The sequence below is a fragment of the Nelumbo lutea genome, chromosome 4, assembly GCF_056320005.1.
Source record: "Nelumbo lutea isolate HS-2025 chromosome 4, American lotus-T2T, whole genome shotgun sequence".
In the NCBI taxonomy this organism is placed as follows: Eukaryota; Viridiplantae; Streptophyta; class Magnoliopsida; order Proteales; family Nelumbonaceae; genus Nelumbo; species Nelumbo lutea.
Genome location: NC_142687.1, coordinates 67,263,901 through 67,287,976, shown reverse-complemented (window position 1 = coordinate 67,287,976; position 24,076 = coordinate 67,263,901). Strand labels below are relative to the sequence as shown.

General features: G+C 41.1%; 1 protein-coding gene across 1 annotated transcript; it reads left to right on the top strand.

Annotated features, from left to right (window-relative positions):
- The first annotated feature begins 974 nt into the window (after positions 1–974).
- LOC148860946 (laccase-14-like) lies at positions 975–18,949 on the top strand. Its single transcript, XM_088984990.1, has 7 exons — positions 975–1,018; positions 2,136–2,190; positions 2,312–2,463; positions 4,743–4,981; positions 17,098–17,238; positions 17,358–18,299; positions 18,452–18,949. The coding sequence occupies exons 1-7, from the start codon at positions 975–977 to the stop codon at positions 18,577–18,579; spliced, it is 1,701 nt and encodes a 566-aa protein (XP_088841116.1). The 3' UTR covers positions 18,580–18,949.
- The last annotated feature ends 5,127 nt before the right edge of the window (positions 18,950–24,076 follow it).

Genomic DNA, 24,076 nt, shown 5'->3' with positions numbered 1-24,076 from the left:
CTACTAATTCTAAGGAGTGCAAATCAGCTCCTATTGAAATACTGAAAACAAACATTGTAATTATCCAATGTGGGACAAGTTCAAAACTAGGTTTTTTTTTTGTAAGAGAAAAACTGATTTTCCAACCAAGTGTGCAGGTGCAATTTCTCTTGTAATTGACCAATCAAACCCATTAGATTTAATCTCTTATGTGATTAAAATCCAACAAATACTAAGGCAGAGGAAGAGAAAGATGATGAACTGTGCGACTGCCCTTTTTTTATATTTTTCCAAAATAATTATCTTATTTTAATTATTTTATAAAAACACTACTCTTTAGTGATATTAGCAGAAACCCAATAAATAAAGTCAGTAGACAGTAATATATATATGGGAGTGAGGACACTTGGCACATATTGATTGCTTATTGCAGTAAATGCAGGAAAAAGAAAATGCATCAGCCCTCAGAAATATATTGTATTCAACTTTGAGAAAGAAGTGCAAAAAGCAGGCTCAATTGGTTGAATATATATTTCATCTAGCTTTTCCAAATAATTAGAGAAAATAAAGGGACAACGTAACAGTTAAATGTGATGATCAGGCTTGCTACTCAAAACCCAATGGACGAATTTTGATGAATTCTCAGTCGTTACTGTAATTCCTAGCACTGGACCTTAAGTCTAGGAGATCTGGTGCATCTGGATTGGTGTTAGAGGTTAATTCCATATGGAGAAATTAAAACTCATGTTGTTGAATTTAAAAAGAAGAACGGCACTCACAAATAACACGAAGATGGAAGAAAACGCAATAGGAATATAACACGAAAAACAGAAACGTGGATTTCAATTAGTTTCGTACAGGATCAAGACAAAAGTGAATGTCGTCTACTTCTCTTTTTCTCAAACCTGCATGTGATGAGATAAATGTAAATGTAGCATTAATTATTACATGGGCTGAATCTCAAACTTCTATAAAAGCCACCCAAGAATGCTGAAATGACCACCAGAAGAGAAGCTGAGAAGGGAAGAGGTTTCATTGTGTGTGTGTGTGAGAGAGAGAGAGAGAGATGGGATCAAGGAGGTTATTTGATGGGTTGCTTTGCATGGCTGCCGGCACGGTTTATCGGCACGATTGGGTCGTAAGTAATTAGATCTTTGGTTGTCCAGTTGATTTTAGAATTATATATGTTCGTGAATTGGTGATCTGGATCGATCGATGGGGCGTCTTCCCAAGTCCCAACCCAGCTGCTTTCATCTTCTAGTTAGAAGCAGCAGCCATGGTCCATGGATTACTTGCTAATTACTCATAAAGCCGGATTAGAGCCCCTACAGCCCTACCCCAGTGTCCGCCACCACCCCATCGCATTTCATTATTTCAGCCAGAGATGAGAGAGAGGTGGGCTTCTATTCTCAGGCCCTACACATCCACCTCTAAATTCTATTAGTTGCAGCTGTGAGAGACTAATGAATGAGTCGAGATCGATTCACATTTCACAGCCAAGCTATCTTGATGTTCTTTCATTTCCAGTCTCTGTTGGAATGATGCACCTTCACTGTCGCTTACCAATCCTGCTGCAGTCTGGAAAAAATTTAGCTGTACGTCTAAATTTGACAATCTGGGCTGTATGTGCAGGGTTGTCTATCCCAGACTGGCGAACCTGCAAAACAACCAACTTACGTTGCTCATCCATATTCCTCCTGTCTCCTGCCACGGATGATAGATAGATCAAACAAAATACAGTCATATTTCAACGCTTTTATCGCGTGAAGATAAAAGCCTCTCTTCCATGGAGGACGCCATCTCTTGATTGGCCTTGGGGAGCAGACTGTGTCGACTTTCTGTATCTCACAGTTGATCAACTTCTTCTGGGCCAAAAGCTCAAAGAATACCCCCATCTCTCTCTCTCTCTCCACAATATATACCCCATTCACCATCCTAACCTCATGCTTTGTCATAGCAAAATTAAACTGAGTAACAGGTTATTGGGCCAGTGGTGATAGCTAGAGTTCATATATATATATATAAAGGCCTAACTGACTGAACTGCTGGGTTGGTTGCCCTGCCCTACTGTCAAGGACCAAAATTAATCGAGAAGACCCTGAAATAAACTTGATCCTGGCTTATGGTTGAATTTTCTATTGTTAATATTAATTCAGGAAATCACTACAAGTTGGAGACAGGGATGATGTGATCAGATCTGGATTTGGACAAGTGACCGATTTAGGAAATCATTTTTTTTTCTCTTTCTTATTATTACTATCACTGCTGCTGCTTATGTTCTTACTGCTGTGACTGATCAGGAATATGCTGATTAATTGTTGTGTTGTTGTAGTTGACAGAAACAAACTACTCTCGATTGTGTTATACCAAGCCTATCTTGACGGTGAACGGCATGTTTCCTGGGCAAGAGCTGCATGTCTACAAAGGAGATACCGCCATTATTAACGTTGTAAACCAAGCAACTTATAATATCACTCTTCACTGGTATGCCTAGACTTTCCTCTTCTTCTTTGTCTTTTTAGTTTATCTTTGCATGAAAATTAAGCTGTAATACTTAGACCTGACTAATTAAATAGAGGATATATCTGCTAGTTGGACAAATTAATTATTAAAATTGGTAGACACATGCAGGAGTTTTTTGGTGCAAATGTCTCTTGCTTTCAAGTTTCAACCTCTGGTAATGTCTGTGTCATAAAGAATAGTTCAAGTCTTTGACTTCTTTAATAATGAAGTTAAGATTTAATGCCTGTAAATATAATATGCAAGGCTCACATTAATGATCTGATGTTGTACTAATGTTAAATAATTAATATACTTTTGCCTAGGTAAAAAAAAAGAGTTATTATCATAGAAAAGTATAGTAGGAAGAAAAAAAAATAGACATTGAGCTTAACTAGACAAAGCTCACACATGATTGGCATCAGATGGAAGCCCCAATGCTTTTGAATTTTGATAGCTTTATTTAGGCTCAGTTTTAAGGAGTACAAATACAAATAAGTAGAGTGCAAAATTTTATATTTCGTATTTTTTGTATATATTTGTATTATACATGTTTTGTATTTGCACTCTTTCCAAACTGAGCCTTAATTTTGTGGCCACAAAAGCAATTAGGTTGGGGGTTATGGATTGAGGGATTGGGAGATGGGCTATCCCCCCGTTGTGTAGCCCTTCAAAAAAGATTAACAAAAAAAAAGAAATATGACTGATAATAATTACAAAATACACAAAAGTTAAAAGGGTTATGGAGTCTCTTCTATTGGTTATTTATTTATTAAGTTTAATTATGATACCAGAAAGATATGATATTCGAAAAACTTATGACCAATCAATTGGTATAAAAAACGTATTAATAAATCAAATGGCATTCATCAAAATATTCACAAATGGGCTTCGATTGATCAAAGCTCTTCTCGTATCATGTAGTAAAAAAATGTCGGGCTATAGAGAAAATGAGTCCGACAGCAACCATTGTAGTAAAAAAAAAAGTAAAAGAAAATGTAATTCATTTGTTATGTATACAGGTATTTTGGACCTTCATTTTTACATCTATAATTTAATTTGATACTGTATACAGATATTTTTTTACCTGTAAAATGGATTCTGGATCTACTGTGATGTGAGTCTTATGTTTGTGGAACACTGGTGTGTTTATTCATGATTGGTTATACAGCCTGTTACAAATGCAGTGTTTACGACAGATGCCAATGCAGGCAGATCTATAATGACAAAGTTTCACTCGAATATTTGGTTTAAAAAGGTGCCAATTATGGTTTTAAAAAATGATCCGGAAATGAAATTGTTTTGGCCACTGGTTTTTGGGTCAACGGTTCGACCATCCAGTTCGAATGAATGACCCGTTTTGACAAATAAATTAAAAAATATATAAAAAATAATTAAAAATAAAAAACAGTCAAAAACCTTTGAATGGATCGATGATTCGACTGTCTAAATCAACGGATTATTAACTTTTTTAATAATTTTTGACCAAAGATCAAGTTTAAAATAAAATAAAACCAATTGCCTAGACGACTCCCGAGAAAAACGGTCCAACCATCCCGATCAACTGCAGTTTGAAAACCATAGTTCCAATTGACTTTATTGGTTGTAGAGAGCCCAGAGACTTGAAATCAAACCCCATCTTAATCACTGTCTTCCAAGTTAAAATAAATAAGACCGTTACGGATGGTCCCATATAAAGGATAAAGGAGAAAGGAGAAGAATTGTATTAGATGGATAACTGACATGAATTTTTTTGTCAAACTCTAATCATGATTATTGATAAAAACCCCTATTTTTAATTATTTTAAAATCAAATTATTAAAACAGATGATGTGATGTCCAAACATCAGCAATGAACATCTCCAATCTCCATCAAATCCAAATGCTGATTTAATTATAAACATTAGACATCATTAATGGCATCACTGCCCACCACAACTATTTGCACAATTTGGAACTTTTGCCAACAAATCGATTCATCAGCTGCCTTATGCCTACTACTTACTACCTACTCAATAACCAGTGCATGAGTGCAAAATTTTTTCTGTCCAACTCATACAGTAACCATATATATTAATTAGTCTGTTCCATAGACATATAGAACAAACATGCTGACCTACTTTTGTCCTGATTCATTATTTATTCCCTATATATAGTCTGTAGATAGCTTTATCAAAATAGACAGTTATTAATCAGTTCCCCACTTAACTAAGCTAGCAGATCCTTTCTTCTGAGAGTAGCACTATTTTTTGTCATGCTCACAGGCACGAACTGAAACAGCCAAGTAATCCATGGTCAGATGGGCCAGAGTACGTGACTCAGTACCCAATCCAACCAGGAGCAAATTTCACTTACCAGCTTATTTTCTCTGATGAGGAAGGAACCATACATGCACATAGCGACTGGTCTCGAGCCACAGTCCATGGGGCTATCATGATTTACCATAAGAACGGAACCAGCTATCCTTTCGACAATCCTCATCAAGAAGTACCCATTATACTCGGTATGTATACATGAAAAATGTGATCATGATAGTAGATAATATATTTTTAAAACTTTTTATAATTATTTTTATATTTCTATATTTTCAAAAATTATTTTTACTTGTCATATTTATTATGGTTCAAAAATATAAAGATATGTCTAAATAGAATTCTTGAAAAGGTAATGAGAATTAATAAAATTCTTATTATTCTTATTTATTATGGTTCATTAATAAAATTAATAATTTTTATCACATACGTTTTATTTGAATTCTCGTTACCTTTGCAAGAATTAATGATAAATCCAACTTCAACTCCTTCAACTTTTAAAAATATCACTTATTCTTGTAAATATTTTGACATCCAATGATGCGGATTTTACGATAACGGAAATGAAAAATTAACACATTGTATGGTGGGAATAAAGAAGATAAAACCATCTGCAACCTTAATAATCAAGAACTTAACTAATGAAAAAAATAAAAAAAAGAAAATAGTTTAAAGAGTAAATTGCTCATCCATTTGCAAGTTGGAAGTCTCTTCATAGTGGTTAACGTGGCCCAACATTGACTATTGAGAACATAAGTAAGATATACTTTCAGGTTTATATTTGTTTTTTAATTTAAATAAATGAAAGGGTAAATTACTAAAATCTCCCATAAAATTTTTTATCATTGCTGAACCCTCCTTAACATTTGGTAAATGCAATCACCTCCCATGAACTTTTCGGCACAGTTGCAAATAGACCATCTATTAGAATCTTAAAACAAAAAGCACAAAAATGTCCAAAATACCCATGTAGTTACTTTTGAACAAAATGTTTATTTTCCAAATTTTTTCTTCATATCAATCACTACCCCAATCCCTTCTAGTCTCTTTTTTGGAATTGATGTATTTTTCAAATTTACCCTTTATATCAATTGCTCAAAGGTAAAATTGCAACTTTAAGCTCTTTTTTTGTTGTTCATAACATTTATAGTGTTTTTTCATGTACAAACCAGCTTCAATAATAATTACATGGGTATTTTGGACATTTTCATATCTCTTGTTAGAAGATTTTACAACGGGGTTTACTTGCAATTGTGTCAAAAAGTTTAGGAGAGGTGATTGCAATTATCAAAAGTTTGTGCAACGGTCAAAAACTTCAAGGGAAGTTTTAGCAATTGCAATACTATGTTTTATAATTATTGAACAAAAAGAAGGATTTTTGTGTATTTTCCCTTACAAGCATTAAATGGGAATGTTAAATAAATTTTTTGTCATGGACTTGTTTTATAATTACGTACAAAAAGAATGGTGTTTTGTGTCTTTTTTGTAATAAGCATTAAATGAGAAAGATGAGTCATTTCCTAATGAGCACTAATTGAGAAAAAACAAAATTACATATTTACCGTTGCTCCTTCTTTGATTCAAACATTAAAGATGGAGTATTTTAATCTAATGAAAATTCCATAAACCAACCACATCTATTCTACTTTTATAGATGCTCTCTATTGGGCCCTGATGAAGGAAGATTTGACCCGACCTCGCAGTTACGCAACACGTGGCAAAGGTAACAGGTCAGAACAAAAGCACGCCTAAGGCGCGACCACCAAGGAGAGAAACCAGCGGGCCAAAATCCCCTACTAGCGGTCCGAACTCCCTAATAGGAGCTCGAACTCTCCCTTCGGCCCCAAGCCAGACAGTAACCCAAACTGGCCGAACCGGCCCGCCTTATAGCAGTTCGGGACACACCTCGCCGAACTGGCCTGCCTTATAGCAGTTCGGGACACACCTTGCCGAACTGGCCTGCCTTATAGCAGTTCGGGACACACCTCGCCGAACTGGCCTGCCTTATAGCATTTCGAGACACACCTCGCCGAACTAGCCTGCCCTATAGCAATATAGGACATACCTCCGAACTCAAGACTTCGCCTCGCTCACCACTCCACCACATCGCCCCCAGGATGCCAAAACCAAACAAACCGTACCATGCCTGACACCGAGAAAGTCCGTACCCAAGGGCGGCGCACCTGACTGACTTGGGATCTGACGCTTGACGGCCGCGCTCCAAACGGTCACCTGCCAACGCCTCCTGACGCCGCCATCTCCAGTTACAGGGACAGCTCCGACAAAGAGCAGTGGCGGTTCTGTCCTAGCAAAAAAGACAACACCCGATCTGACAGGGGCTTCGGAGTGAGTGTGCGAAGTGGTTATAAAAGGCCCCCAACCTCTAGCAACAAGGTATGTGAACTTTGTGCCATCTGGTCATTACTTTGCCTTTGAGAGAATACTAACTTGAGCTTCGAAGCTATCTCACCGGGTTCCCCCTGGAGTTCCCTCATCTTCTCCGTTTCAGGCTCCCCGTCGCTCCAGTTAGAGGCGAAATCGTTGACAGCTAAGACCGGTCAGATAGTGCTCCATCAATTGGCGCCGTCTGTGGGAAACGCTTCTAAAAGCCTCCCTCTAAATCTCTCTTATCTACCCTTCTTTCAAAAACTCCAACACCCATGGCCTCCTCTAACAGTGCCAGACGTGGAACAAAAACGGCCACCATCGGAGAGCAACTCCATGTTCCCGTGGTGTGCATTGGGCAATTCACCATCCCTCTTTCAGTGGATGGGATCCCCAGTTTGAATGTGCCACAAGCAGTGGCGTCCCTGAATCCTCCTTCGTTGAACATCCCTCTTCCACTCCCTATTGAAACAAACTTCGCTGAACCATCTGCTGTCCCACTAGCAACCCGCCAGAACCAGCTAGGCGATCTAATGCAATGCATGCGGACAATGCAATCCCAAATGCAACAATTCCAGCAACATCAACTCCAGCAACACCAGGTACTGCACCACCTCTCCCAGCACCATTACTAGGAGCAGTTCCCTCAGCTACACCTAAACCAGTCACTGCTACCCCCCGACACCCTGTTTCGAAGCCGGTTAAGGCCTCCCCTCAAGGTGGACGACCTCACCGAGGGGAAGCTTTCCAACCCCAGAACCCCCCTAATAGCTAGGCCTCGTCCCTAGGCCAAAAGCAAAGAAAAATCACCCCCGCCTCGCAGCTCGCGGGTGGTCAGGAACCTCGCCCACAAAGTCACCTCGCTGCTCCAAGCCTGAGTTCCCACTCACGGAGAACCGGTTCAGCGCCCTAGCAGCAGGCCGGCATTCCAGGCCCATCGAGCTTGGCAACACGGAGGCCAGCAGCGCCAGCACCAAGCCCGCTCAAAGAAGGCACCGGCGAAGTCGCCGAACTGCTACCCGTATCCTACCTGAGCTCAGAGGCAAGGAAGAGACGAGCTCGGACGAGGTAAAAACTGTCCCAATTCTCTCAGTTCCTTCCCCCCTTTCATCGGAACTTCTGGCAGTCCCCTTGCCCAGAGACTTCAAACTTCCATCTCTGGACAAGTATGATGGGTCCTTTGACCCCAACAACCACGTCGATGCATTCCAGTCATGCATGTGCATGACCTTCACCACCACCTTCAGGGGGGTGGTCCGCACCTGGTACCGGAACCTAGCTTCCGGGTCAATAAGAAGTTGGGCCCAATTCGTGCAGATCTTCACCACACACTTTGTTACCAGCAAGCGGTGCCCCAGAACTGAGGAAAGTATCTTCGGGGTAATCCAAAGAGAAGGAGAACCCATCCGGAGCTACATCAAGCGGTTCAATGAAGCATGCTTGCAGATCCCGCAGTTAGACCCTGCGGTACAGTTTGTAGCGGCCAAAAGAGGGGTAACGCACAAAGAATTCAAATGGCACATGGTGGCCAGCCAGCCAGCAACCATGGCCGACTTCCTCAAGCTTGCGGATAAGTTCATGAGAACAGAGGATGAGATCAACCAAAGAGCCGAAGGCGGGGTTGAAAAAAGAAAAAGAGAAGGCGAGCCCTCCAACCCAGGCGACAGAAGAAGCCAAACCTGAGAGGCGAAGCCGAGCTAACCGTCCCAAGCTCCCTTAGCGGTTCGGATGGATTACACGCCGTTGAACACAAGGCGGACCGAGATCTTGATGACGATCAAGGACGCCCCTACATAAAGTGGCCACCTCGCCTAAAGAGCAACCCAAACGAAAGGAACAAAAATCTATATTGTAGTTTTCATAAAGATCACGATCATAGTACCGAGCAATGTAATAATCTCCGGGACGAGATAGAGGGACTCATCCGTCATGGATACTTAAGAAATTTTGTACATAATGACAATAATAATAAAGCAGGTCGGCAAGGGGAACACGGAAAGGATGCCCCCGAGTCGAGCAGCAGACAGGCCGAAGCCTTGCAACGACCTCCCCCAGAAGAGAGGCCAGTTCGGGGAACCATCTACGTAATAGTGGGCAGTTCGGTGGTAGCAGGTTGCACTTCGATAGTAGCACGGACGTCAGTTCGCAAGGCAGCCCGAGAGGAGCAAAACCCTCCAAAGAGGCCGAAGATAGAAGAACCAATCTTTTTCATAGAAGACGACGCGCGAGGTGTTCACTATCCCCACAATGACGCGCTCGTCATAAAACTAAGGATCAACGACTTCAAAGTCTGGCGCGTACTTGTGGACTCAGGCAGTTTGGCGGACATCCTCTTCAAATCGGCGTTCGACCAATTACAGTTGTAGAAAAGCGAGTTGAAGCCCGTGCACACTCCTCTAGTGGGCTTCAGCGGAGAGGAAGTCAGGCCCCTGGGGAAGATAACAGTACCTGTGGAAATCGGCACATGGTCGTGCGCGATAAGACTCGACCACGATTTCCTGGTGGTCGCGACCCCCTCCCCATACAAAGCCATAATAGGGTGGCAAATTACGCACATTCTGCGCGTAGTGGTCTCCACCTATTATCGGGCAATGAAGTTCCCCACGGACTTTGGTGTGGGGGTAGCGCGGGGCGACCAACTTGAGTCCCGCAAATGCTATGTTGCCGCCCTAAAGGAAAAAACCAAGGCAGCCGACGACCTCGAACTGGAGCGGCCTACGGAGCAGGGCGAGGAACGAGCTTCGCCCACTGAGGAAACAGTCACAGTCCCGACCTCGGCTGCAGATCCAACGCGAACGCTACAGATCGGTGCTTCCGTTAAGGAGCCTCTACGAACCGAACTGGTAAGTTTCTTACTTCAAAATTTAGATATTTTTGCATGGTCTGCGACGGATATGCCCGGTATTGACCCTGGCCTTATAACTCACAAAATTAACACTGACCCTGTAGCCAGACCCATTAGATAGAAGAAACGCAACTTAGCCCTGGAGCGCTGGAGGGCGGTCGACGACGAAGTCGAAAAGCTCCTCGCAGCGGACTTCATAAGGGAAGTTCATTACCCGAGCTGGGTAGCCAACCCAATGCTGGTGAAAAAAGCTAACGGCAAGTGGCACATGTGCGTCAACTACACTAACTTGAACCGAGCTTTCCCAAAAGACTACTTCCCCCTGCCCCAAATTAACCGCCTAGTGGATGCGACCGGGACATGAACTGCTAAGCTTCCTGGACGCCATGGTCATGCCCTTCGGACTAAAGAATGATGGGGCGACCTTCCAAAGACTTGTAAATAAGCTTTTTTGGCCCTTAATCGGCACGAAAATAGAATGTTATGTAGATGACATGGTCGTCAAAACATAGTTCTCGCAGGAATTAATAAAAGACTTGGATTTTGTCTTCTAAATTCTGCGTCAATATAAAATGAGACTAAACCCAAACAAGTGTGTCTTCGGTGTCACTTCGGGTAAATTTTTAGGGTACATTGTCAACCGGTGTGGTATTGAGGGCAACCCAGACAAAATAATGACCATCATTGATATGAGACCACCTTGGAAAGTAAAAGAAGTTCAGAGGCTAAACGGCCGCATAGCCACTCTGAGCCGCTTCATGTCCAAATCGGCAGACCACTACCTGCCTTTCTTCAAGACAATCAAAGGCAACGGGTTCGAATGGACCCGAGATTGCCAGCTCGCGTTTGACAAGCTAAAAACCTACCTCGCCACTGTGCCAACCTTAGCCAGACCCGAGGAGGGTGAGGTCTTAGAACTATACCTCTCGGCAAGCGACGAGGTGGTCAGTTTGGTACTAATAAAGGAAGTAGATCGGGTCCAGCGGCCCGTCTATTACGTCAGTAAAATTCTGCAGGGAGCAGAGACGAGATACCCGCAGATAGAAAAAATAGCATATGCACTGGTGATTTCAGCTCGAAAACTCTGCCCGTACTTCCAAGCTCACACCGTCGTCGTCTTAACCCACAAACCCTTAAGACAAGTCTTGCTGAAGCCAGAGGTCTCCGGTCAGCTAACAAAGTGGGCCATCGAACTTAGCGAGTACGATCTACAGTACAAACCACGGACCGCAATTAAGGCTCAAGCCTTAGCAGATTTTATCGCCAAATGCACTTTTAGCCTCGAAGCCCCTCAATAGGTTGAGCCCGAGGTCCCCAGTTCGAGCGAACCCGGAGCTCCTAAGCCAATAGAGTCTGAACCCCATGAAGTAGCGGCCTGTGTGGCATCTCTCCTGGTCAGGCCAAGCGCGAACTGGGATGAGGAGCCCTGGATCCTTCACGTAGATGGTTCCTCGAACCAGCAAGGCAGCGGGGCTGGAATAGTCTTATGTGGCCCGGGTTGCACAAAATTGGAATATGCACTATGCTTTGAGTTCGCGGCATCTAACAATGAGGCAGAATACGAAGCACTGATAGTCGGGCTGAACCTAGCGCAAAAGGTAAGAGCAAAGCACATAGTCATCTGCAGCGATTCCCAGCTCGTGGTCAACCAATTACGGGCGAGTACGAAGCACGCGAGCTCTCCATGATCGCATACTTGGCGAAAGTAAAAGAGGCCCTGCTCAACTTCCATTCACACTTCATCAAGCAAATCCCGAGGTCAGAGAACACTAGGTTGCCGCTCTGTCCCGGTTAGCCAGCACAAGTCACAACAACATGAGAACCGTGTACATAGAGGACTTACCTCGGCCTAGTATTTTCAGTGGGGCAGAGGAGGTCGCTCCCGTCCTCGAAGCAGAGTCGAGCTGGATCAACCCACTCGCAAGCTTCTTGCTAGATGGAACCCTCCCTGCAGACCGCAATGCGACCAAGAGGGTGCAACGCCAGGCAGCCAAATATGTTATAATTGACGAACGGTTGTATCGACAGTCCTACATGCTCCCCTACTTGTGTTGCATGTGACCTACCGAAGCCGAGCTCGTACTCCGCGACACTCATGAAGGTCTGTACGACGGACACCTAGGGGGCAGAGCACTCGCCCAAAAAGCACTTCAACAAGGATACTACTGGCCAACGATGAAGGCGGAAGCCGTCGAGCTCGTCAGAAAATGCGACAAGTGTTAGAAGCACGCCAATATCCACCATCAGCCTGCTTCTGACCTCAAATACCTCGCCAGCCCATGGCCCTTTGCACAATGGGGCATCGACCTCCTGGGGCCATTCCCGCCAGCAACAGGTGGGAGAAAATTCCTAGTGGTGGCAGTAGATTACTTCACAAAATCGATAGAAGTCGAACCTCTGGCAACAGTCACAGCCCGAAACATACAAAACTTCTTTTAGAATAACATAGTATGTCGCTTCGGGCTACCTCGGGTACTGATCTCCGACAACGGTAAACAATTCGAGGATATCAAATTCCAAGAATGGTGCTAGAGTATGGGAATTCGGCAGAACTTCACATCGATCGCACACCCGCAGGAAAACGGACAGACAGAAGTAATGAATAGAGCCATCCTACGCAGACTGAAAGCACGTCTAGACCGAGCTAAGGGGTTGTGGGCAGAAGAGCTACCAAGTGTTTTATGGGCTCATCGAACTAAAGAGAAAACTGCCATGGGAGAGACCCCCTTCAACCTCACCTACGGCACTGAAGCAGTAATCCCGGTGGAAATCGAAGTACCAACATTGCGACTAGAAACATATGACAATCAGACGAACGGAGATGAGTTACGTACCAACCTTGACCTACTGGACGAGGTAAGAGACCCCGTGTACATCCGGATAGCGGCCTACTAGTAGCAGGTAGCTCGGTACTACAACGCCAGAGTAATGCAACAAAGCTTCCGAGTCGGCGATCTGGTTCTCCGTCAGATTATGGTGCCCGAACCCGGCGTGGGCAAACTTGGACCAAATTGGGAAGGGCCCTATAAAGTAAAGAGAGCGCTCGGGGGGGCGTACGAGCTCGAAACCTTAGATGGCAAACAAGTACCCCGAGCGTGGAACATTGTTAACTTAAGGCAATACTACCTATAAACCTCCAAGCGAAGTGGACGAAATCGCTACAAGAGCCTTAGGGCCAAGATGCAGAGCCAACAAAAGGAACCTCAGCATAAGCGAGCAAAGAAAAGTCAGGCATATTATCAACTTGGCAAAATATCAATCAAAAGAATAAAGCGGAGCAAAGACTAAGTATTAAACACCGAAACATGTCGGGCATGTTATCAGTTCGGAAAAAAGAACACTTAACCAAAAAGATTGTCTATTTCATTGCAAGAGAAGGAAGAGTACAAAAAAAATTTACAAGCCCAGAGCTACTTCTTCCCCATCAGAAGGCACTTCAATGACACCCGAAGGCCCTGCCTCGCCCTCAGAATCTGGCTCGCCATCGGCAGCATTGGCCATCTCCTGAGTTATATGCGAAGTGGATGTGGCACTAACATTGAGGTCGGGATACATGTTCCGGATCATCCATCGGCTCAGTTTGAATCCCCTTCTATAAGAATCCACCATCAGGTCGTCAAAACGCAGCGAGGCAATGTAATCTTCAACGGCCTTCTTCTTGGCATCTTCAATACCTTGGGAAAAAATCTACGTTTTCTCCCTGATGTCCTCTTGAAGGTATTCGACCTGATGCTGCAGGTCCAGCCTCAGGTCCGCCATATGCTTCACGACTACCCCCATGGCCTCGGCATCCCGCTGAGACATCGCCTGCCTGGCCATAGCAACGCAAGCAGCCTCTTCAGTAGCATGAGCGGCTGCCTCAGCAGCTCGCGCTTGTCGCGAGCTCCTCTCCACCTAGGCCGCTAAGGTGTGAATAGAAGAGTTCACCTACCAAAAGAAACAAATGAGCGACAACAGTAAGAAGGATAGAAAATAAAGAATTCAGATGAAATCTGACTTACCACCATAACATGAGTTACGGTACAACAAACAACCTGATTCAAGGGAAGATCGGTCCACGCCGCGATCTCCTCATGGAAAGTAGCCTCCCTACTCTTCTGAAGAGCGTAGTTCGGCGACAACACGCTCCTGAACTCCCCATGAGCTCTCGAACCCGAGGGCCCAGCCCGCGTATGAGCGGACCCGGAGTAGGCGGGAGCACCTGTGTAAGTGGTCTCAGCGTAAGGCACCCCGGCTGCTTCATGCACCGGAGGAGCTACCTCGGGCTCCTTGGGCAGATCCTCTGACGAGTGACCTGGAACTTGAGGCTCCTCATCATGGGGCAGCTCGGTGCGAGTTCGCTTGGTGACCCGCTTCCTCCTCTTCATGACTTGGAACAGGTGCCCCCCACAAGTCCTCTCTGCGTCCATCACACCTGTAGAAAAGAGTTCGGCATCAAGAAAAATGAAAGAACAAAGAAAACAAGAAACCTGAGCTGAAAAAAAAAGCTACCCGAACTCAGGCCGGCCGCAAAGAGTTTGCCCCTATTAAGTACTGATAGCACTTTAAACCTTGTTGTGCCCATTGCCGGAGGCCCTTCACCGTCTCTTTATCGAGAGTGACACCAGAATCAGGAGCGGCCTCCCCCCACCCGGTCCAGAAAGGCCACCCTTGTGCACTTCACACCCCGAAGTAATCCCGCTTCCACACTGGGACCTTGTTAGGAAGTTCGTGCAGAAGCTTGAATCCCGGGCGATGAGACAGGTAATACGTCCGCCTTCCCCCGGGAAGAGAACCCGCTTGTTTTTTGAGCATTAAAATAGAGGAGAATATCTCCAAGTCTAGAGGGAAGTTCTGTCCGTAAGAAAGGGAGACTGTCCCCACCAAGTTTCGAATAGAGTTCAGATGAAGCTAGCCAATGGTAACGCCGAAGTGGTTTATGACCTCGACGAGAAGGGGGTGGAAAGGCAGTCGCAGCCCCGTAGCGAGCCGCTCTCGAAAAATCACAATCTCATTAGGACCGTGTTCCCAAGGAAAGCTACCCGAAGGAATGAAATAGGTATACCCCCTAGGCAGATTGTAAGAGACGAGTAGAGATTGGAGCCCCTCGGGCGTCATGGTCGAAGGACCAAACCTGTCTAGCATCCGACCTTGACGAGAGATAGACGTCAAACGGCCCGAAGCGGCTCGGCCTACGGGTTCGAGGTCATCCTCAAGTTCCACCTCAGGATCACTAAGGCAATCGAGGGATACGACTCAGTTTGTAGAACCTACACCAGTCCTACTTGAAGAATCGTCTGAGCTATCAAAGCTAGACATCGAGGAAAAGAGGTGGATTCAGGAAGGTACTCACCGGAAGAAAGTTTCGAAGGCTCCGGAGACTGGAACAAGCCAAAAACCTTGAAGGCAAAGTAACAAGCCTAGATGCGAACTGAAAGGCCTGGATGCGAGCTGAAAAGTTGGATGCGAGCTCAAGAAGCAAACCGCAGAAGTGACAAATCGACTAGGGTCCCCTACTATTTATAGCTACAGTAACCAAGGACCAACAGTGCAGATCAAAGCCAATCCGACGACCCGCATTCGCGCTGACCGCACGTCCCCAAGATCGAGATGTGATTGGCGCACGTCTCTCCAAAAAGAACGAAATGTCAGTGCATGTCTTTCTGAAACCGATGACGCGACGACGCACGTCTTTCTGAAACTGACAACGCGCTGCACATGTCTCTCTACAACTGACAACTACTAGCACACGTCTCCTCAAAACGGCAGTGGCGCACTTTTTTCAAAATTAAAAGACCCGCTGTCACGTCACAGCGGCGCGATTTTTTGAAATTTAAAGTAAACACGCGCTGCCACGTTTGTCAACATTTATAAGCAGTAGGCACGTCTCCCGCCTTTTTTGGACGCTCTAGAAAACCGAAGAACCCTGGCAAAGCACCTCGCGCTGTCAAAATTCGAAGAACGGGACAAATCCACCTACCACCTCACAAACTCCCCACACTAGGGCAAGACCCTTGGCACGAGGAGTGGGGGGCAATTGATGAAGGAAGATTTGACCCGAGCTCGCAGATACGCAACACGTGGCAAAGGCAATAGCTCAGAACAAAAGCATGCCTAAGGCGCGAGCACCAAGGGGAGAAACTAGCGGACCGAACTCCCCTACCAGCGGTCCAAACTCCCTACTAAGAGCCCGAACTCTCCCTTCGGCCCCAAGCCAGACAGTAACCCGAACTGGCCGAACTGGCCTGCCTTATAGCAGTTCGGGACACACCTCGCCGAACTGGCCTGCCTTATAGCAGTTCGGGACACACCTCACCGAACTAGCCTGCCCTATAGCAATATAGGACATACCTCCGAACTCAAGACTTCGCCTCGCTCACCACTCCACCACATCGCCCCCAGGACGCCAAAACCAAACAAACCGTACCATGCCTGACACTGAGGAAGTCCGTACCCAAGGGCGGCGCACCTGACTGAGTTGGGATCTAACACTTGACGGCCGCACTCCAAACGGTCACTTGCCACCGCCTCTTGACGCCGCCATCTCCAGTTACAGAGACGGCTCTGACAAAGAGCAGTGGCGGTTCTATCCCAACAGAAAAGACAACACCCAACCTGACAGGGGCTTCGGAGTGAGTGCGCGAAGTGGTTATAAAAGGCCCCCAACCTCCAGCAACAAGGCATGTGAACTTTGTGCCATCTAGTCTTTACTTTGCCTTTGAGAGAATACTAACTTGAGCTTCGGAGCTATCTCATCAGGTTCCCCCCGGAGTTCCCTCATCTTCTCCGTTTCAGGCTCCCCGTCGCTCCAGTCAGAGGCGAAATCATTGACAACTAAGACCGGCCGGATAGCGCTCCATCAGGCCCTATTAATTCTATTAAAAAAATCAGTTATGAAGTTGGGCCGACCGGGTTGAGCAGGTCTAACTCGTCCGGCTAAACTAGCTTTACCCCACTGATCAGTCATATAGGTTTTAACCCTAGTGGCCGGAGTTAACCTGAGTCAGGTTGGACCAGATTCAAGTTGAAGTTGAGCCATATTGAGAACCCACTTAATTATTTTTTACTCAATCATCCTTGTTTTGTTTGTATGTGTAGGAAATTGGTACAACGGAGACGTGATGGAGATTATTGAAGATGCCCTTAAAACCGGAGGAGAACCAAACAAGTCAAATGCTCACACCATTAACGGATTACCGGGGGATCTCTACAAAGAAACCTATTCATGCACAAATCCAGGTAGCTGGGCATCAGATTTGACAACGTTGTTGATTAATTAAAGATATGGAGATGATGCTATATAGGTAATTAATTAATTAAATTGATGCATGGTGTGCTCATCATCAATTCATCATCAGGAACATTTGAGATGATTGTGGAGGAGGGAATGAGATATCTGCTTCGAATTATCAATGCCGGAATGAATGAAGAGATGTTCTTCAAAGTGGCTCAACATAACCTCACTGTTGTGGGATCTGATGGAGCCTACATCAAACCCATCACCACCGAAACCATCATGATAGCTCCCGGACAGACCATGGACGCCATTCTAACAGCCGATCAGACTCCGGCTCGGTATTACATGGCCGTAACAGTTTACGCCAGTGGCAATGTTCCCTACGACACCACCACCGGCACGGCCATTTTAACATATAAAAACTACACCAATTCATCGTCTCCGGTGATGCCATCCCTCCCCGCCCACAACGACACCGACACAGCAGACAGCTTCACCAATCAGTTCAGAAGCTTGGCAAGCGCTGAACATCCAATCGACGTCCCAAAGGATTACGATCTCCGTATCTATACAACGATTACTGTAAGCACATTGCCCTGTGAGTCAGGAAGCACCTGCTTAGGCCCCGGCGGAACAAGACTCTCTTCAAGCTTGAACAACCAAAGTTTCGTGAACCCATCAATCGACATATTAGAAGCTTACTACAAATCGATTTCTGGGGTTTACACAACGGATTTCCCCAGTGAGCCACCTTATCCTTTTAACTATACGGGCGACAATCTGCCGTCGAGTCTTCTGACAGCGACTCAAGGTACTAAGGTGACGGTTTTAGAGTACAACACTACGGTGGAGGTTGTGTTCCAAGGGACCAACTTGAACGGGCCGGAGAATCATCCAATGCACTTACATGGGTATAGCTTCTATTTTCTTGGAAGCGGTTCTGGAAAGTTTAACAACGTCACCGACCCTTCTAGCTACAACATAGTTGATCCACCTCTGATAAACACCGTCTCTGTCCCTAAGAATGGATGGGCTGCAGTCAGATTCCGAGCAGATAATCCTGGTAAGTTTCTGTTGTATATATATCTATTGCACGATCAAACTAATTCTGTCGATGGAAAGACCAACCTATGGACTCAACCGGCCGGCGGTTAGATAAACCCCTAATTAATTAATTAACTACTAATGGTTTTGGATGATTGTGATGTTTTGCAGGAGTGTGGTTCATGCATTGTCATTTTGATCGGCATGCTAGCTGGGATATGAACACAGCTTTCATAGTGAAGAATGGTTCCAGTGTGAATGGGAGTCTGATACCACCACCACCAATGCCACCGTGTTGAGAAATGAGAGACATATGTAGCAAGATCTTGGCGAGGACTAGATCATGTCATGGGCGTCGGTGTTGGGCACAAGGCACTTCTAGCTGGTTTTTACTACATTTAATTTGTATTGTTGCAGGGCGGATCTAGGATTTTTTATTGAGGGGGTTAAAACCTAAAAAACATGGATAGGGGGGCCAAAAGTTAGGAATCATGAGTAAAAGGGCTAATATATAACTGAAACTTAAATAAATTTAAAGGGAATTTTGAAGGCATAGGGGCCCATGGTTCTCCTCCGCCAACACCCCCCCGTCTCCGCCCTGTATTGTTGTGTCTTTTGGGTCATTTTAATTATCTGTAAATTCAATAATGGTGATGAGATAAATAGTCTTTTCTTTTCTTTTTTTTTCTTTTTTATGATATGAGATATATGGTATGGGTTTGGTATAGTTTCTTTTCCTAAATAAATGTTAATTTGTACTTGATTTGTCTTCAAAATAGTGAAAAGTACTTGATAAAATGTTTATTGACAATTAGGTGCCACTAGGTGTCACTAGGTGCCATATCATAAATGCTCAATCGTTGGGAGAAATGTTAAAATGAAGCTTCCTCCGATGTTTGATGCACACATAAAACAAAACTTACTTTTGTAAATATCAATACTTATATGATGAGAAAAATGTTTATTTGACAATGATATGATGGTGTTTTGATAAATGACAATCATGAAACATCCACAGAATAAAACACAATATAGTTGCTAGTTGCCACTCTATTGATATATTATTATAAAATAAAAAAAAAGAAAACTTAAATTTGTGTTTATTTTTTATATAATTTTGTAGATCCACTATGATTTGGGAAAGATATGGCATCTAAACATTTCTGACCAGTCAACTGGAATCATAAATGTGATAGCCAATCAATGTTATTTATCAAAATTCATGGGTGAGCATTGGTTGGTCAAAACTCTTCCCATGATAGCACAGACTTTCATGCATTTTTCAGTTCATGGTATTATGGAGAGTTAGGGACAAAATTTTGTCTACATGGGAACAAAATGAAATGCCAATACATTACACATCAGCGTTATGCGATGCTTGAATTTGTTTTAAGTAAAAGTAAGAAGGCTGGTATGTTCGTGTTTTATTGGAGATCAGATCTCTTACCAACAAAACTCTCCCAACATGTTCCAATCAATGAGTCCAAATCTCCTTCCCACAAGAATTTTGCCCACGTTTACCCACATAACATCACAATTAAATATAGAGAACATCTCATCCACCTACATAGTATTCTGCATGAGAAGATGTTCCTAGTGCACAGGAGTAGTGTATTGTAAGTAGATTTAGGTAGAGATCTTGTGGGCAGGAGATCTGGAGTCCCAACTAGCCACGTTACCAGGGTACTACAGCTGGAATGGAAATGGGGCGCAGCGAGGCTGGGTTTTGCCTGCCCCGTGCCCAACCCCAAACCGCCCCGAATCCCAGCAGGACTATAAATCCTAATCTTATCCCCATTCCTGTGGGAATAGAGATCGCAAATTTTTCCCGTCTTGTCCCAGTTATTTTTATTTGTATACTTACAATTTTATTTATTTTTTATCTTTTTGAAACCTATTAAGAACTATTTCTTATTTTTATGACATTTTGCCCTTCATTTCCGGTCAAATTTTCAAAATATATAAATACCTTTCGCTAGTTTTTCCTTCCATTTTGGAAAAAGACGAGATTATCCAGGGTCATGACTGCTAGTTTAAGATAGAATTCCTCGAAAAGAAATGGCATCTAAAACTATTTCTCAACCAATATAATTTGTTTTGAATCACATGAACGTCCGTTGAATCTTCAATACTCACCTCAAATGCCAAAGCAAATCTGACGATTTTCCAACCAAGACACCCTGTTATTTTTAATTTGTCTAGATTGATTTACTTCCAAGGAGATTTCAGTGGTAAGGGAACTAGGCCTTTAGATAATTCAAAAACTGTCTTGGATTTCATTAAGGACACAGGTGTTGGGAATCTAGTAATCAATCCTCTTAATAGCTTGAGGTCTCATGGGGAAGAGATGTAAATTTGATGCAAAGCATATAAGGGCAGAAAAGATTTTAAATATTTTCAATAAGTTAACATGTGATGTTTCACTAATGGAAAGTATGTTTAACTCTAATGGGATCAACCCACAAGGTATATTTAAGTCTCTATTTAAAAAAAAATTATGGTACATTTAAATCAATTTATGAAAACTTAGGGTATTAATTAAGTCTTTTGTCCTATAATTTAATATATATTAACATATATTAATAATTTTATATATATTATGTTATGTAATATAATCGGGATAAATTTGAAGCCGGGATCAGGGACAGAGCAGAATGGATAAATACCATCTCTACCCCATCCTTGATCCCCATAGTTTCAGGGTTCTCCGAACCTGCTCCGACTGGGGCAAGGCGGGGCCCCATGAGTACAGATAAAATTGCCATCTCTAAATACAGTGGCCAACAGAGACAGTGATGTTGCATTTTGAATTATAATTGCATGAAATGGTTCTAGATTATTTTTTAATTTAAAACCATTTTACATCAAAATAGACACAAAATAACAAATATTAAAAGTTTATGACTTATGAAACTTGTTAACACATAAATTTGGAGACAACCAAATTAATATTTCTGCAGGAAACCAAACAACCCATAAACAGTTCTGACTGTCATCTCTCTCTCTCTCTCGTTATATATATATATAACAAAGTGGTCAAGAAACTTTCTCCTTTTTTTGAATTTTTATTTTTTTATTCCATGTCATTTTTTAAACAACCAATGAGATTCGCTTTCCCAATAACTGAAATAATCTCTTCTCCTAAATTTTCTCCTAAACTATCTCCCCCACTTTCTCCAAAATTATCTCTAATTCCTATTTATCTATTAAATTATCACTAATTCCTATTTATCTTCAAAATTATATCTAATTTAGTATAGAGTTTCTTCTCCTAAATTATATCTAATTCCTATTTATCCTCTCCCCTACTTTTTGTCTACATCTATCTAACGAAAGTTTGGATAAAAAATTTAAGAATCATTTAAATATTCTAATAAAATTATATAATAACTTTAAAATATTTATTAAAAACATAAAAAATATTTTTATATTTTTACAAAATATATCAAAAAATTATGTACTAACAATTTAAATTATGTTTTTCTAGATTATCAATTTAAATGTTTTTCAGATATTTAACAATATGTAATAGCTTTAAATAAATAAAATTCAAATAACAAAAAAATATTAAATATTGTATAGATTATTTAAATATTTAAATAACTAAATATTTATCATAACCAGATTTTAAATATTTTAAATAACAAATTTATGTAATAAATTAAAAAAATATATCTTCAAAGTAAAAAGTAATTATATCATAATATTCAAATTAATAATAATTTATTATATCACAAAATTAATAATGAAATTATGTAATAATAGTATATATAGTATAAATTATGCTTTTATGTATAATTAAATTCAATAAATAATTAATATTTTAAATTTTAAATATTTTACATATTATTTAAGTATTTAAATAACTAAATATTTTAAATAGCAAAATATTTAACATAACTAGATTTTCAATAGTTAAAATAAATAAATTATGTATAAATTTAAAAATTTATAAAAGTAGAAAAATAACTATAACATAATATTGAAATTAATAATAATTTAATATTTTCATAATATTGTAAATAACTAATTTCACTTATATCAAATACTAATTCAAGAAAATAACTTTTAAAAAAATTTAAAATTTATTAATAATAATAATAATAGTTTTAAACTATTAATCTGTATTTATTATATAATTATATATACTAAAATTAACATTTATTGTATTTATTAATTATTTATTGTTTTTTTGTGATAAATTTATTTTCAATGATTATGTATAAATTTATTTTGTTTCGTTATTTAACATAAAACTTTCAATAATTATTGGAGATTAAACTACTATTATTAAAATTTTTAAATTTAATATATTGTCCTTATTGTATTTTTGTTATAACTTATTGATTAATATTTATTAGAGATCAAACTATTATTTGAGATTATAATATTTATTGACTAAGTTAATATATTTTTAGTACTTATTGTATTTTTGTAATTATTGTATTTTTCATTATCATTATAAATTCAATAATTGTGTATTTTTGCTATAAATTTTCCATAATTATTGGAGATTAAACTATTATTATTTATCAGAGATGAGACTATTATTTTGGCTAAAACTATAAGTGCTCATTAGTTCGTTCAATTCGGATGTAGGCTATTTGGCCAACCAAATTGACCTGGTCAGGTTGGGGAGTTGGTCAACTAAAAACGACTGACCTTTTGTGAAAATCGACCCACTCAAGTTGTATTGGTTTGGGTCGATTTTTGGTTTGGTTAGTCGGTTCAAAAGATTTAAAGTTAAAAATTTTAATTAATTTAAAAAATTATAGTGTAATTATTAAAAAATAAATTTAAAATTAGATTTATGATTAAAACAATTTAGAGTAAGAAATATGGGAAATTTCCCACTTTTTCATATTAAAAATTATATTTAAAATATAAAATATTAATATATATTCATGGTTAGGTAGTTTGATTTTATAAATAACTAATTTCACTTATATCAAGTAATAATTCAATAAAATAACTTTCAAAAAAATTAATATTTATTAATAATAATTTTAAACTCTTAATCTCTATTTATTATATAATTTTATATACTAAAGTTAATATTTATTGTATTTCAGTAATTATTTATTTTTTTCGTGATAGATGTATTTTCAATGATTATGTATAAATTTATTTTGTTTTTTTATTTAACAGAAAATTTGTTTAATAAATCCTGTGAAATTATCCCAATTATTGTCGAGTCAGAACCGAGTCTAGCATGTTCTGAACCGATTTGGACCCGAGCATCTATATATATATATATATATATATTAAAATCGGTCATGCCATGTCAGCATAGCTCTCCTCACAGGAAACCCCATTCTAATTTTTTGTTTTCTTTTTCCTTTTTTAATTGCACATAAATACCTATTAAACCAATAAGGAAATAACATATGCCTAATTATTTCTAACAATCATAAAGAAAGAGGGATTTTCTTTTCTAATGTTTAGCCAAGTGACACCACTTTCCCCCACTTCCTCCTAAATTGTCTCTAATTCCTACTTATCTCCTAAATTATCTCTAACTCCTATTTATCTCTTAAATTATCTCTAATTCAGGCTCCGTTTGATAACTCTTTTTAGAGATCTAAAGTCTGAAATATTTACTTTTCAGATGCCAATCTCGTTTGTATATCTAAAATCCAAAGAGGTTGGCCCGGCCCTTAACGCACTTAGATGCATTTCAGGTGTGGCCAAAAGACAAAACCCAACATTGTTTTGGAAATGACACGTTATGCCCCATTTTAAACCCAACCCTAAAACATTCGATCTAGAAATTACCACTTTCTAGAAACCCAACCC